The sequence below is a fragment of the Impatiens glandulifera genome, chromosome 1, assembly GCF_907164915.1.
Source record: "Impatiens glandulifera chromosome 1, dImpGla2.1, whole genome shotgun sequence".
NCBI classification, from domain to species: Eukaryota; Viridiplantae; Streptophyta; class Magnoliopsida; order Ericales; family Balsaminaceae; genus Impatiens; species Impatiens glandulifera.
This window is the reverse complement of record NC_061862.1, coordinates 87272302-87288187: the sequence shown is the minus strand read 5'-3', so window position 1 is coordinate 87288187 and position 15886 is coordinate 87272302. Positions and strand designations below refer to the sequence as shown.

The 15886-nt window shown below is 33.0% G+C and overlaps 1 protein-coding gene across 1 annotated transcript; it reads left to right on the top strand.

Moving 5' to 3' along the window:
* Positions 1-12632: 12632 nt before the first annotated feature.
* On the top strand, positions 12633-15336 carry LOC124935267 (putative SWI/SNF-related matrix-associated actin-dependent regulator of chromatin subfamily A member 3-like 1). The gene is made up of 3 exons (XM_047475715.1): positions 12633-13940; positions 14023-14314; positions 14430-15336. Exons 1-3 carry the CDS (start codon positions 12633-12635, stop codon positions 15218-15220), a joined length of 2391 nt encoding a protein of 796 aa, XP_047331671.1. The 3' UTR covers positions 15221-15336.
* Positions 15337-15886: the final 550 nt, after the last annotated feature.

Below are 15886 nucleotides of genomic sequence, written 5' to 3'. Positions count from 1 at the left end.
ATAACCACCGAGATAGTCGGCGTGCCTTTTGAACTTGATTTATGTGTTATCGATGTGTTATCGATATGCAACCGTCTTACAATCTAATTCATGGGAGACCATGGCTAGTTAAAGTCGTAGCTTCAACACTTCATCAGAAACTCAAATTCATGTATAGAGACAAAACCATAACGGTTGACGGTGAAGTGTATAAGATGTCTCGAGTAAGGATCTCATTTGTATCACAAGAAGTCGAACTCATCGAACTCAACAGAATATAATGCACAAAATGAGGTATTTCTCAATGACATGTTTATGTCCTAATTGTGGAGGATCCACCATACCATTTATGAAAGTAGAAAAATATTTTGTTGAAGATATATGACAGCCTATGGTGAAAGATGGAGAACCGGATAAATATATATATATATATATATATATATATATATATATATATATATATATATATATATATATGATGTGCATATCCCGATTCCACCTACAATGAATGTATCATTTATGACTTCTAATGTTGATCAGGCCGGTCTGGCCTAGAATTCGGTCAGCCTGCCAGTCGGCCAGTCCGGTTTAATTATTAAGGCTCGTTAATTTGTTTGGTAGATAGTGATTTTAAGGTATTTTTTTTTTTATCTAATGAATCCTTAACTATTTTTAAAAAATATGAAAAATAGAAAACGATTCAAAACAATTTTCTACATTTTATGAAACTCAAACTTTTGATTGTAGGGATTTTTGAATATTTTATAACTATTTTCCTATTTTGTAGTGTCCATAACTTGTGCTGTAGGTCTCAAAAAATCATGAGAAAAATTCTTAGACGGTCCTTGAATTATTTCTAATACTTCGGTATATTAACCATAATTTTTGGATATATTGTAGGTTTAAGTAATTTATTAGTTTTATGTCTTTATTTGCTACTTACTCTATAGGTACTTTAACTAAACCTACATGAAATCTCATCTACTAAATGTTAGGACCTAGATGTATGTTAAAGGAAAAAATGAGCATAGTCCCCTAGATCCTAGGTTATGACATAAGTAAAATCTTTTAGAAGTGTGATATTAGGTTTGAGATTTAAATTTATGAATGGTGTAAAATGATATTTAACTTTAAAAGGATAAATTTATTTTGGAGTAGAGATAATCTGTTTGAATGTGAGTCATAACACCGAAGACCTTTCTCACACGTAACCAAGTAACGACCACAAAAGAATTTCTTAAAACAATTATTTTTAGTTTCTTAAGAAGCAAACTAAGTGTTGACTCTTAAAATAGTGTCAATATATATATGTCTGTGTCATTGCTAAGTTCTATTTCGGTTCCTTATCTTATTTAAGGTGAGATATCTCCCGAGTGAGTTACTTTCTCATCTCATTTTACAAGATTCGAGAGGAAGGTAAGTCATGGGACTTAGAAGCAATCAACTAAATTCATTTAAAATACTCGATCCCAGCTTATCATTAAAATCCCGAATTCTTTCACTTGGGGAATCAAGAGGAATGTAAGGCATGGAGCTAATTTTCTATTAAGTTGAAAGATAAAACTTTTTTGAAAGAGAGGTCGATATTTAAGACGTACAATTTTATAAATCTTGGTTTTGAGAAGAGCTTTATTAGACTCAAGGTGTATCTGATAAAGTCGGTACACTCAAGTTCTTGCTTTTGCAATCTAGACAATATTTAGATGAACAATGAGTGATAATTTCAATATCTAAATCACTATGAGTCAACATTTTTGTTTTGGCAATCGGGATATATCTCGTAGAATCGGTACACTTACATTTTTGAAAAAATGATAAGTGCTGATTCAATACCTCAACCAACATAGGAGTTCTTATTTATTTTTTAGTACCACGAATATATCACATATAATCGATACATTGTCCTCTTGTAAAAACAACAAGTAGTGTAGACACCATATTTATACAACCCAAAAATTAAAATAAATATATCCGGTCTAGTATTATGATCATACTTGATTTCTAGACCGGGATACCAAAATATGAAAATCATTTCTCAAATCTGGCCCTAGTTGAATTATTCTAACTTTGTCAAAATACCACTTTTTGAAAATACTAAAAATTTAAATGAATTGCTATTCAGATTGATTGACTCGGAAAATTGTGAATTTTGTGTATAATATTGTTTTTTGCAATTTTCTTAAAATGGCTATATATTGTTTTTTTTTGTTTAAACACTTCTTCGCAAAAATACTTGGAATATGAGAAATTGATACCTTCAAATTGATCGATTCAAAAAATCGTGAATTCGGAGTATAATATTATTTTTTACAATTTTTCAGGAAAATGCTCCGAAAACTAAAGGAAGGAAAATCATTTTTTCAAAAAAAAGTCAACCATAGTCAACTTGGACGAGTGAATGACGGGTCAACACAAGTCAACTCATGGTCAACTGCACTAGAGTTAATCAACTAGGTGATGACACATAATTAACTTCCCCAAATATTCTTTATACATGAAGGAACCCATGCGTGTTCTTCATCGTGGGAAAGCTGAGAGATTCCTCTACAAAACTTCTCAGCCCGATTTTAGAATGAAGCCTTCAAACACAATGAGTTTTTGAAACAAGGCATGGTGCCCAAAATCGGACCAAATTTGACATACCCTTTGTTAAAATTTCATAACTTGAGATGTGATGCCTAAAAATAGAATTTTAGATCATGTGCGGATAGCTAGGACATGCCCTGTTTGAATGTTGTCGATCTCACATCGTCATTCAACCTTTATAGAACTTTTTAAGTGGACACAAGGTGACTCATGTGCACAAGTCAAACTCCTATAGAAAAATGGCAACATGCTGCACCTCAAAAAACCATAGCTCACGTTCTACTCAATTATTTGGGATCAATGGGCTACCATTAGAAAGGTCTTGGAGTTCGCTTTCGATTGACACCAAGCAATGCTCGTTGTTTGACTTACAGCCAACGCTAGGACGCCCATAAGCCAATGTGCACAATTTGGTGTCATTGGTGTTCCATCGAAAATTCATGGACTTGTGGCTTGCATTGATTAAAACTTACCACACAAAAGTTGTCGTCGAAGAACACACAATTTCAACGCACCCAGACCCATCCCTTGACATGATCTAAGTCGTTCAAGAGACCCCAATGAAGTTTCTATCTGACCAAAGTGGTTGAAGACAAAACTAAAAAGATGGCGAAGTTTGAAAAACTAACAACTATGGCTACAAGGCGTGAATCAGGTTGATTCAAGTTGGAGAATGTAATTTTTGATGTTACATAATCGGTCTACTCGGCCAGGGCTTAGTCCACTCACTTAACGTAGCCCAATTGACTCACTAATTCAGTAACTTGTCAAAACTGGGAAATCCCCAAATGACCCTTGCCTTGGGTATTTAAAGGAAAAAATGTTGAGTTATGGAGCCTACACTTATAATAAACTCTACATTGTTAATTAGAGTTTATTGGGTTTGTATTTGTATTTGGTTTTGGGCTTGAGCCCGACCAAGAGTTATTTAGGTTTATTACCTAAATGTTTATCCTATAAATATGTGATTATTAAGGGTTTACATGGTTAAGACAAAATTATAGAGAGATAAAGTGTGAGGTAAAAAAACTATGTATTCCTTCTTCTTTTTCATAGTGAAATCTGGTGACGGCTGAAGTAAACGTAGCTCAATTTGAGTGAACCACTATAAATCCGTGTCTTCATGTGTTCTTCTTTCTTAAATTTTTTACAGATCGTTTCAAGCAGGTCGAATTTGGGAGATTCAAATCCTAACAAAAACTCCTCATTATTTGAGAACGGTTGATCATTTTATTGAAATCCAGAGAGAGAGTCGTACTTAAGAGCTTCTACCTTACAAGAGAGAACTAAGAGCATCACCTCCGACAACGAACACGTCTTCTTCTCCAATGAATACATCTTCAACTAGTCGAAGTTTATCTAGTAGTTTTCTTACCGTTCTCTTCTTCCTCAAGTAAGATTGGCGGTAATTTGTAGACTCTAATCATCGTCTGAATTCTTTGATTCATTAATCAAATTGAATATCAACCGAAAACTTCATCGGCTAATTCATATTATTGAATATGTTTGGTTATTTATATGTGTTAAATTGTTTGAATTGCTTGGTAAAACCTTATCTACTAGAGTTAGGTTATATGTTTGTGTTAATTAGCCTAATGAAGAAATAGATCTAGGTTAAGTCATCGTCGATTTTGATCGACATTTATTAGAGAAAACACGAATGCGTTCGATTTTTATCTAATCTACCGATATAACGGACGAAAAATTTCGAATGTCGATCATCTTGAGGTCCTGCTAAGACGAAATCCACTTCTTTGATCCATTATAGGCGTTCTTATTTTCCTTAGAAAAGAAGATATCACTACGGCGAATTCCCTAACGTATAATCATCGTCGGTTAGAGCGTATCGTAATGGAGACAATTTTACAAGTTCACCTTGAACATAGCCTTATTGACTTAGTGAGAAAAGCTCGATGCTCGAAGCTTCACGCTGAAAATGCCGAAGAGGACTTGGATTATTTCTATGTCAAATTTCAACCCCAAACTTTGCATTTCGAATTATTTTAATATTTTCGAAATATTTCAGTCCCTAGAATATTTGATCACATCCAAATTGACCCTTGAACTTCATTTAAGTCCAATTTTAGCCTTGAAGTTCTAATTTCAAAAATTCAAAAATTCCTTAGGTCCTATTTGGTTTTGTTTTGCACCAAGGAACCTCTTTTCATGCAATAGAGCCTTTAAATTATTTTAGAAAAATCCAAAAAAGTATAGGTTGGTCAAAAATATTATTTTCCACTATAATAAAAATATTCCATCATTTTTAAGGCCTATTTGGAAAACTTTGAGAGCTCATATCTTGAGTTCTACATTTCCAAAATGATGAAATTAATTCAGCAAGTTTATAAAAATATTTGACCTACACAAAAATTTGTACACAATTTTTTTTTTGAAATTTTGTAACATGTTTGGAAAAACGCTATTTTTCATAGAGTCATAACCGAAGTTTTATTTTTGAAAAATGTCCATTTATATTAAAAATGAAAAAAATCGCTTAAGCACAACGACAAAGCATGACATGAAAAAAAAATCAGTATATAAAATAAAAATAAGAAATAAGAAAAATGGTACTCAATAAGTTATCGAGCTCCTAAATCCTCAAGAAAAAACAATTAACTCTCCGATAGACTCTACTGACTTTCCTAGATGAATTTCAAAAAGCGTCATAATAATAGTATTATACAAATCGGGCGACTTCGATAATTGAAAGTTCGACAATTTCTCTCTAACTAGATAGTCCACCAAAAGATAAATGGGATAGTAACCCAAATATGTTGTCGTATGTGTCACGAAAATGTTGAATCGATAACTCACTTACTTTTAAATTGTCGGGAGTAACTAACATTTGAATTCTTTTGTGCAGTATTAAACTCTGAAAATTAAAAACTTGATTGCAACGTACTCATAAAAATTATTCTTGAGTTGCAAAAGTTTCAGAAATTTTCAAATATTTTGGAAAAATATTTGACTTTTGTAGTATTATAAACAGATCTCCAATACTCAACAGTTTAAACGAAAATTTCCTCTTGCTCGCGGACTCCTTTTCCATAAGGATCCATTATTCGAATCATTAATCAAGAAGTATGTGATTTTTTCACTTCACATTTATGTTCTCTTCGTGCTTGGGAAGCGTTTATGGCTCTTCTATCTCGACCTTGTCAAAACTTTATGGACGCCAAAAATCACCTCTAAGCAAGGAATAGAGATAGACCCTTATTTAGACACATGTTATGATAATTATAAGAGCAAAAGAGTTTTGAACTAAGAACGCATGTGTAACAATAAACATCAAACGACCAACTATTTTTGAGTAGAGACTATCTATTCAAACTAGGGAAAAGTGTTGAGGCCCTTTCCCACACATAACCAAGCATCGTACCCTTAAAACGAATCTCTAAATTAATATTCCTTAATTTTCTTTAAGAAGAAAAATAGGTGACGACTCTTGAAGTCAATTAGATTAATATGTCCAATACGTATTAATCTCAAACTTGTATGGGCCAATAAAAAAGTCTTATGCTAAATAACTATACTTTAGTTCCTAATCTCACAATTAAGACATGACAACTTTCGAAATGATAGTATTCTTGTCTACTGTTTACGAGATTCAAGAGTAAGTTAAAACAAAGGATTCTCTAATATATCATCCACATAAAACTTTTTCCTAAAGCAATACTCGAGGTCGAGCCTACCATCAAAGTTTGTCGTTGCGTCCCCTCCCGAGGTTGAGTTCACGATTGAATATATAAGGCATGGGGCTCCGACTAATTTTTGGATTGTACAAACTGCCCTTAAAGACGGAACATTCCAATGAAAGAACAGGAAAAATGTTTTTAGGAGAGCAGAACCGTTAAAAATGCGTACAAGTGATGAGTTCAATATCTGAACTACAATGACACTTTTTCTCTTTAATTTTTTTAGACATTGAGTTTAACAACTCTTCTAGGCAACACTGAGAGATAAGACATCTCTTTCAATTCGTGGTTTCGGTCTTGGCTTCAGCGTCTTATTTCTTTTCATAGAGAGTTAACTTTTCTCAATATTTAGAGAAACACGAGAACAAGTCTACTCAGATATCTTTCATTCAAATCCTTTTTCATGGAACGAACCAGATTCCTTTCGAGATAGTCCTCCAAATGATAGTCTCAATTTTACTCTTACTAATTTCTTAAAATCCTAATATTGATTGTCATCAATTTTTTATTTATTTGATGTTTTTTAGAGGGGTCAAGTCTCGATCCTTCTCTCGATTTCAAAGGAATGAATTTTTTATTATAATAGGACTAAACATATGAATATGTTGAATACGTATCTCCCAAGACAGGAGAATCAAAGTCACACGTAGTTCTTTACCACATTTTTACAAAAATGAGAAACATTTTTTAAGAAAGGAATTATAGAAGTAAAGATATGGAGAATTCCATCTCGTCTTTGTTGAGAGCCACAATGTTCGTCTATTTTCTTAGTTTATCATTGTTCCTTTAATACTCCGATTGGATTCATCATCCGACCTTGATTTTTGACCGGGGACATTTCTTTATGGGGGTTTTGGTATGACATCATTGTCTATGAGATCTTGAATCTTATTTTTAAGGACGAAGTAGTGGTTCGTGTCGTGACCCTTGGTTTGATGGTAAATGCAGAACAAGTCCTCCTAATCACCCATCACAAATTTTCCTACATTCGGAGTTTATGGCTCAATGAACTTCCTTTCAAACAAGATTTCAAATGTTTGTATCAATGTCATCAATAGGTCGTCAAACACTTGGCGGGATTTTGGAGTTTTTGTTATTTGGATGTAGACGTCTTTCGCTTGATCATTCGCATGTTGTTTCGGAGAGATATCAAGTTCCAACAGCACAATGGAATACATCTCTTGCCTTCTTTCCACATTGTCTTGAAGTGGGTCGATGATCTCGATTGTTGGTCAAGAGATCTTTTACCATCATAGTGAGGGAATCAACTCATTTTCCAAGATATAATATCAATGTTGGTAACTCAGTCATTTCTATGTGGGTCGCCTCGTCGTGTATTGTCCGTCTGTTGGCCATGATTATCTTGTGAAGTTTATTAAAGGTCATGTTTAGTATGTACATATATAAGGTTTTGTTTTCATGTTTCGTACACTCTCATTAGGTTTCTTTTCTTTTAGGTTTGAGTAGTGTAAAGTGTTATGTCCTTTTAAACTAGCAGCTTATTTCGAGTCAAACATCGCATCCCTAGCCGAGTCGCTAGTTTTGTACGACCTAAAAAATAGGTCCCTTATAGACTTCTAAATTTTTCTTATGAGTTTTGTTTATGAGTCGTCACATAATTTAACCCCTTAAGAAATTAGTTAAAGATTTTTAACATTTTGACGTTTTAGCTTCTTCTTTTTAACTTTGTAGTCTTTTGACTTTTTAGTTTTTCCCTTTGTTTTCCAAAGATTTTTCTTCGGTTCGGTTCTTAGTTACGTGCGGGAAAATGTCTCGGTGTTGTAGCCTGCACTCCCGTCCGAAATGACAGTCTCTACTAATGAAATTGTTAGTTTTAGACATGACCACCTTTTGTATCACTTTATTTGAATAAAACTTTATAAAATTATTATATCATAAAGACGACATCATTACGTCGGAGTTCCGATCGAAGTTTCTTCCTAAATCAAATTATGAATTCAATGTTTAATTGAGAAATTAGGTTTTAATAAACGTTTAATAACAATTAATGAGAGAACAATAATACAAGCAATGGCCGAACTATTACTGAATTAAATTGACACAAACAAAGATGATGAATGAGCTGTATTTTTATTCAAAATCGAATTTTAAATGGATTAAATGAATTACAATGGCTTAGGATTCTTGTGAATGGTTTAAAACAATTATCTAAGACTTAGAAATTCAGCAGTGATGTTTTCTAAAATCAGACAAATAACCCTAGCGAGTTGTGATCGTTAATGACGAATTTCACTAAAGAGCAATTCAGGAGCTCTTCTCTCTTTAAGGTATGTCCTCTCTTCTTCTCTTTCTCTACTCTTAATCTCTCTACAAATAGTCCTCTCATCTTTTTTTTTCTTCTTTTTGTTGTGTATAATTGCCTCTTATTTATAATTACTTTGAAAATTAGAAATTAATTAGTTTGTGGGATAAATGCATAAGCACTTATTTATTCTAAAATCTTACCATTCTTTAGAATTTTAATATTAAAAATCTCTAAATTCCTCTAAAACCTTTTTGATCGTCTTTGTCGTTCGTTTCGCTCGTGACATTTGAGTTGTTCGTATCTTCTATGTTGCATTTTTTTTTCTTCAAAACATTCAAAACTACAAAATTAATACAAATATATATATATATATATATATATATATATATATATATATATCGTTTATTTTATTTATTTATTCACTAATTGTATTTTATTTATTTATTTATTTTCTTCGACATTTAATTAATTTATTTTGTGTGACATTTAATTAATTTATTTTGTCCGACATTTATTTATTTATTTATTTTATATAACACTATTTTTCAAATCAAATATTTTTATTTTAAATCTCGAGCAAGTCCGTTTATAAATTTTAAAAAATATTTTTAAAATAGACTCAATTTTTTTAGAAGTTATAAATTTGAAGAGCTAAAATTGATGGGAGATTGAATTGAAGTAGATGATGATGTATGTCTGTTCTTATTGTTTAATCTTCCTCTATATGAACTCGTATGAACATAATAAAATGTATTCTTTTTCAGGAATTCAGGGTTTTTGTCACTACTTTTTTCTACTTCAGTTTTTCGTATTTGAGGATTAACAAACTTAGTTTCCTCTTTGTTTTACTCCTCTGTTGTATCTTTGATTTCATTTCTGCCTCTTCCTCTTCCTTGCCTTTAGGTTCATCTTTTTCAGAATTCTTTCATCAATTTCTTCATTATCTGATTCTACCTTGTTTTCTTCCTCTACATCATTACTTTATTCCTTCCTTGATTTCTTTCTCTATATTTTTTCTTTGCTGATTTTCTTTAACTTCCCCAATATGCTCTTTGATTATTGATTCTTCCGTTACATTTTTCTGTTTTTCTTCATCTTGGGCTTTTAGGATTTTATGCTCTTCCTCAATTGTTTTTTCACATTTAGTGCTAACATGTTAAAAAATATTACAAAAAACACACATATTCGACCTCCATTCATATGAGATTTCTATTACTGTAGACTTTCCTTTCCTGTCAACTACTGTCATGTTCTTAGGCAGCGTACTTCAAGGATGCACTTTAATGCTTATTCTAGCAAATGCAAGTTGTTCTCCTCTTCTGTAATTGGGTTCATGTATAATGGTTTCCCCAATAAACTTGCAAAGTGACTTAGAGCTTCTGCATTGTACATGTGTGTTGGGATGTTTCAAAACTTAAACCATATCCGGGCTGTTTCATTTTGTTTGCTTAGCAGGTTCAATTCTTTAGACCATCTCTCCAACTTCATACAATTGGATCCAATATAAGTATGCCCATGTTTCAGAATATCATTCAAGTTTGATTTCTTCTTGAAGAGCAGAAAATAAAGATCATGTATATTTGTAGAAACCTTCTCTAGTCCCTTCTGATCTCATTGTTTCATTAAGGTTTCCTTGGTGACTGAGAATGATATTCTACTCTTCCCTATGTAGTTTCCAACCACTAAATTTTCCCATTCTTTAACACAATTTTCATCCACTTCAGTTGGTAGTTTAAATTCAAAAGGAGAAGTGAGTACCTCCACTTTTGTTTAACATCACCCAAGTAAAATTTTCCTTTATAAGCATGATCCTCTACTTTCTTTCCTGCATTATTTTTCCAGACTTCATTTACTTTCCAACTAGAATTTCTCCTGATAGTATAGGTCTTAGATTTAGAAGACTTCATCAGCTCCCTCATTGTTTTAACTGACCAGTTCACTATCTTTTCATAATCTTCCTTCTTTAGTAAATTTCAGTCCTTAAGATAGTGTACATTTAATTGTTCGGTTGTTTGCTACATTTTATTTTTGTTAAGCATAATCTCTTCTTCTTTGCGTGCATCAGGAGGTTTGTGATTTGATTTTTCAGTCCAACGAGATTTGTTTTTTCATTGTAACCAACTTTCCAAATTTCTTCTTTCTTTCCCTGTATTCCTGCTATATTTTTTTTCAGAATTTTTATCAACAATTGGTTCCTGACTTTTGTTGCATTCCTGTCTTTCATGAATAATTTCTTCAGCAATCTTATCAATTTCATATTCAGTTGTCTCCCTTACACCTTCCATAAAAATTATTTGGCTTCCTTATCCTTATTATTTTTTTGTCTTCCCATTTTAATGAAGAACAGAAAAATAACAACAAAACAGAACAATTATAGAACATGGTACACCAGAAACCCTAGCTATTACAGAACATGGTAAATGAGAAACTCTAACCTTCCAACCAGGTTTTGCAGATGAATGAACGACCTGACTATTAGAGATACCGTGTTGTTTGTGTCGTTCGTGCCGATTGTGCCGAATGAGACCCGAAACGACTAGCAACCGCGAACACAACAAGCGATCCGCGAGCTTGATATATCATCGATCGTGATGATCATTCTATTCGTGTCGATCGTGTCGTTCGTGCCTGAAACAAAGCAAAACAAGTACAACCCTTTAACCAACTAAGCTAATAAGACTTTATATTTTAAATTCAAAACTAAATTTGATGAACGTGGAACATTTTAAAAATATAAGTTCAATTTTTTAACTAACTAATATATATATATATATATATTATATATAATGATGCTTAATTTCAAAAGTGTCCAGATTACCGGGTCGAGAGGTTTGGTTAATTTAAATATATATGTGAGAGTAAATTGATACTTGAGTCGAATTGTGGGTGACCCACCCATAAACTTAAAACGGTTAAAAATAAAATAAAAAATGCTATATATATGTTTCAAACTTGCAACTTAACAAAATAAGTACAACCATTTAACCAACTAAGCTAATAAGACTTTATATTTTAAATTCAACACCAAATTTGATGTGGGACATTTTAACAATATAAGTTCAACTTTTTAACTAATTAATCTATATATATTGATGTTAATTTCAAAAGTGTCCGTATTGCCGGGTCGAGAGTTGTGGTTAATCTATATATATAATGATGCTTAATTTCAAAAGTATTCAGATTACCGGATGAAGAGATGTGGTTAATTTGGATATATATGAGAGTAAATGGATACTTGAATCGGATTGTGGGTTGACTCGCCCATAAACTTAAAACGGTTAAAAATAAAATTAAAAATACTATATATATGTTTCGAACTTGCAACCTTACAAAAACAAGTATAATTCTTTATCCAACTAAGCTAATAAGACTTTATATTTTAAATTCAACATCAAATTTGATGTAGGACATTTTAACAATATAAGTTCAATTTTATTAACTAACTTTTATATATATATATATATAATGATACTTATTTTTAAAAGTGTCCGGATTGTCGGGTCGAGAGTTTTGGTTAATTTGGATATATATGTGAAAGTAAATAGAGACGGTTGATTTGACCTAAGTAAAATGTAAGGTGACATATTAGAGGACGATTATTGAGGTGAATAAATGTGGAATGAGATGAATGGTTAGCCGAATTAAGGATAAAAGAAGTCAGGTTGTATTTGAATGATATTTGTTAAAAATTTACGATGAAATTGGTTCTAGATAAATGAAAGTGTTTTATTTTTTAATATATTATTTATGATTTATTAAGAATTTTAAATATTAAATACATATTATTATAATTTTTAATTTTTTTTTTATTTGTATACGTATAAATAGCACAGAAATTTCCTTATTTAATAATAATAACAACTGTTATTAACGTAAACATGACAATTATATATGAAAATTGAAAGAAAAATAAAAAGTAAAAACTAAGTGATCAATAAACAAATCAAACCTAACTGCTCATAAATCAAGATAATTATTAATTAAAGCTTTTAAAAAGTTTAAGTGTGAAATTTCAAACAGAGGCGGGGGGTTTCTTTCACTCAAGAAGCAGCGGTCCGAATTCCAAAATCTTCACCGGAACTTTTACGCCATTCCAAGAAGTAGTTATGGATGAGAATGACCATCTTTCAAACTCTGACGAAGAAGACATTGAAAGCCTCCTTGGATTCGTATCATGCCAAATCGACGGTATTACGCATGACGGTGCAAAAATCAGCGGCCGGGAGATGGTGGTTTTGGTAAGAGAGCCTCAGAATTCCTCCGAACCCAACGCAATTATGGTATTCAATACGTGTACTATTAAGGTGGGTTATATAGAGAATATAGTCGCGTCTGTTCTTGCACCGCTTATCGACCAGAATCTGATTACAGTCGACGGCATCGCTCTCAATTCCGTAAGGGAAGACCGCCCAAGTTTCGATTTCCGGGTTCAAGTGAACATCTTCGCGCGACGCGGGGAGTTCAACACGGTTCGATCAGAACTTTCCAGAGGTGGGTTACAGTTAATATCTAAAAATGATGCTGGGTTTAGCTTGTCTGAAACGGCAATGGTGAGGGGGAGAAGAAAAGGGAAGAGTCAGGAAGAGGTGGATGAGATATTCGAACTGATGAACGAGAAAATAAGCAAGAGAGAGCTAGAGAAATTGGAACCGCCATATGATATAATCAAATCGGAGCTCCTCCCTCATCAGAAAGAAGGTTTGGGATGGTTAGTTCACCAAGAAACATCAAACGAATTGCCTCCTTTTTGGGAGGAGAAAGATGGGGTTTATGTTAATGTATTGACAAACCATCAGACCAGAGTCCGTCCCCATCCATTGCGAGGCGGAATCTTAGCAGATGATATGGGATTGGGTAAAACTCTAACTTTGCTTTCTTTGATTGCTTTCGATAAACAACCAACTAAAAGTTCAAGAAAGAAATTGAAGGTAGAAAAACAGAGTTTGAAAACAACTTTGGTTGTTTGTCCTCCATCTGTAATTTCAACATGGGTAACTCAATTAGGAGATCATACCAAACCAGGGAGCATGAAGATGTATATGTATCATGGTGAAAGAACTGATGATCCAACAGAACTTCAAAAATATGATATTGTTTTAACAACATATGCAACTCTAGTTTCTGAAGAATCTTGGAAAGAGTCGCCAATAAAGAAGATCGAATGGTGGCGGCTTGTTTTGGATGAAGCACATGTTATTAAGAATTTCAAAACTCAACAGAGTCGCGTTGTTACTAACCTGAGTGCTAAGATGAGGTGGGCTGTCACCGGAACACCGGTACAGAATGGATCTTTTGATTTGTTTGCTTTTATGACCTTTTTAAGATTCCAGCCATTTTCAATAAGATGCTATTGGAGGAGGTTGATTTCAAGACCACTTGCTCAAGAATTTCAAGTGGGACTCGCTCGTTTGCAGGTGATTGATTATGTATTGTTCTATGATACAAATACAATGATTTTCATGTGAATCAATTGATGTTATGTTGTTGTGATGACAGACTTTGATAGCAACATTGAGTTTGAGGAGAACAAAAGAAGGAAGCTTAGCTGGATTGCTGCCCGAGAAGTCTATAGAGACTTGCTATGTGGAACTTTCTTCATCTGAACGAACTTTGTACGATGAGTTGGAAAAAGATGCAAGGGTTATTGTCTCGAAATATATGAGTCTAAATAGAGTAACAAACAATTTTACGAGTATACTCACTTTAATCTTACGCCTACGCCAGGTCTGTTTAGATGTTGCTTTGTGCCCTGCAGATATCAAACTCTTGCTCCCATCTGTAATAGAAGGTATTTTCCTTAATCCTTACCTAGTATTGTGTATGCAAGAGAACATGCATATGAACTAAAAATGTTTAAAAGAACCGAAAAGTTCTGAATGGTTCTGTTTTATGCGTGGTTGCAGATGTGAAGAACAATCCAGAATTACTAAAAAAGATGGTGGCATTTTTACAAGAAGGGGAAGATTTCGATTGTCCCATATGTATGTGTCCGACAACAAACATGATCATCACGTGTTGTGCCCACTTATTTTGTAAAGCCTGCATCTTGAAAACACTAAAGGATACTAGACGTGTTTGCCCATTGTGCCGTCACCCTTTATCAGAATCAGATCTCTTTTCGGCTCCCCAAGATGTCTCAGACAACGATGAACCTATCAAGGTTCCGAATTCCAAGTTGTCGACAAAGGTTTCTCTACTGCTAAAACTACTAATCGAATCTAGAAACGAGAAGCCTTCAAGGAAATCAGTTATCTTTTCGCAGTTTAGGAAAATGTTGATAATGCTTGAAGAACCTTTGAGAGAGGCCGGTTTTATGTTTTTACGTTTGGATGGGTCTATGAATGCGAAAAAGAGAGGCAAGATTATAAAAGAGTTCTCGGTGGTGGGCGGGGCGACGATTTTGCTTGCGAGTTTGAAAGCTTCGGGTGTGGGAATAAATCTGACGGTTGCCTCTCGCGTGTATTTTCTTGAACCGTGGTGGAACCCTGCAGTGGAGGAGCAAGCCATGGATCGGGTTCATAGGATTGGGCAGACCGAGAAAGTTAAAGTTGTTCGAATGATTGCGAAAGATACCATAGAAGAGAGGATGTTGAAGTTACAAGATATGAAGGATGGTGCTAAAAAAGCATTTGTAGGTGGAGTGGGGAGAAATAAGAATGATAGTCATATTCGATTTTTATTCTCATTAGAATGAGAATTAGAAGTTGGCTCTTTCTTTGGTAACTTTGAAAATTTGAAAAGTAATGGACTAAAGCCTCTTTTTTGATTAGTTCTAGTACCAAGGAACTAGAGATTTGAGAATTTTCTAATCTAGCTTTGAATAGATTCAATTTTAGATAGAGTTGAAAAAGCATTATTACGGTAAAGAATGAATATGTAAAAACATGTAACGCAGGTTTAGATGTTTTAGAACCATGAATGAATCATTACATATGTTTTTCTAAAGTTTTGATCTTTCTTTTATTATTTATTGAAATAATTGAGTTGTATTTTCATGCTATTCCATCTTTAAAAAAAATTAAGTTGACGAGAATTGGTTATTGGGTAAGATAGATATATGAATCTTAAAAAAAATAGCAGATTTCATTTAGGAGCCAGCCATGTATCGGTTGAGTCTCATACAAAGTGCCATAAGTAGTGTAGAAAGTTCAATCCTCTATATTGAAATTTTCAAATAGACTCAAATAATAGCTAGAATTTATCGATAGAAATTAAGCTAATTGGGGGAATTATTTATTTCATTAATAGTTAATCAACATCGGAAAAAATTCGGTTAAGTGATAGCTTACCATATATGTATATATATATAAATATATGTAAGGACTACAAAATGAAGAGTTTCAATAACTTTTTATGGAAT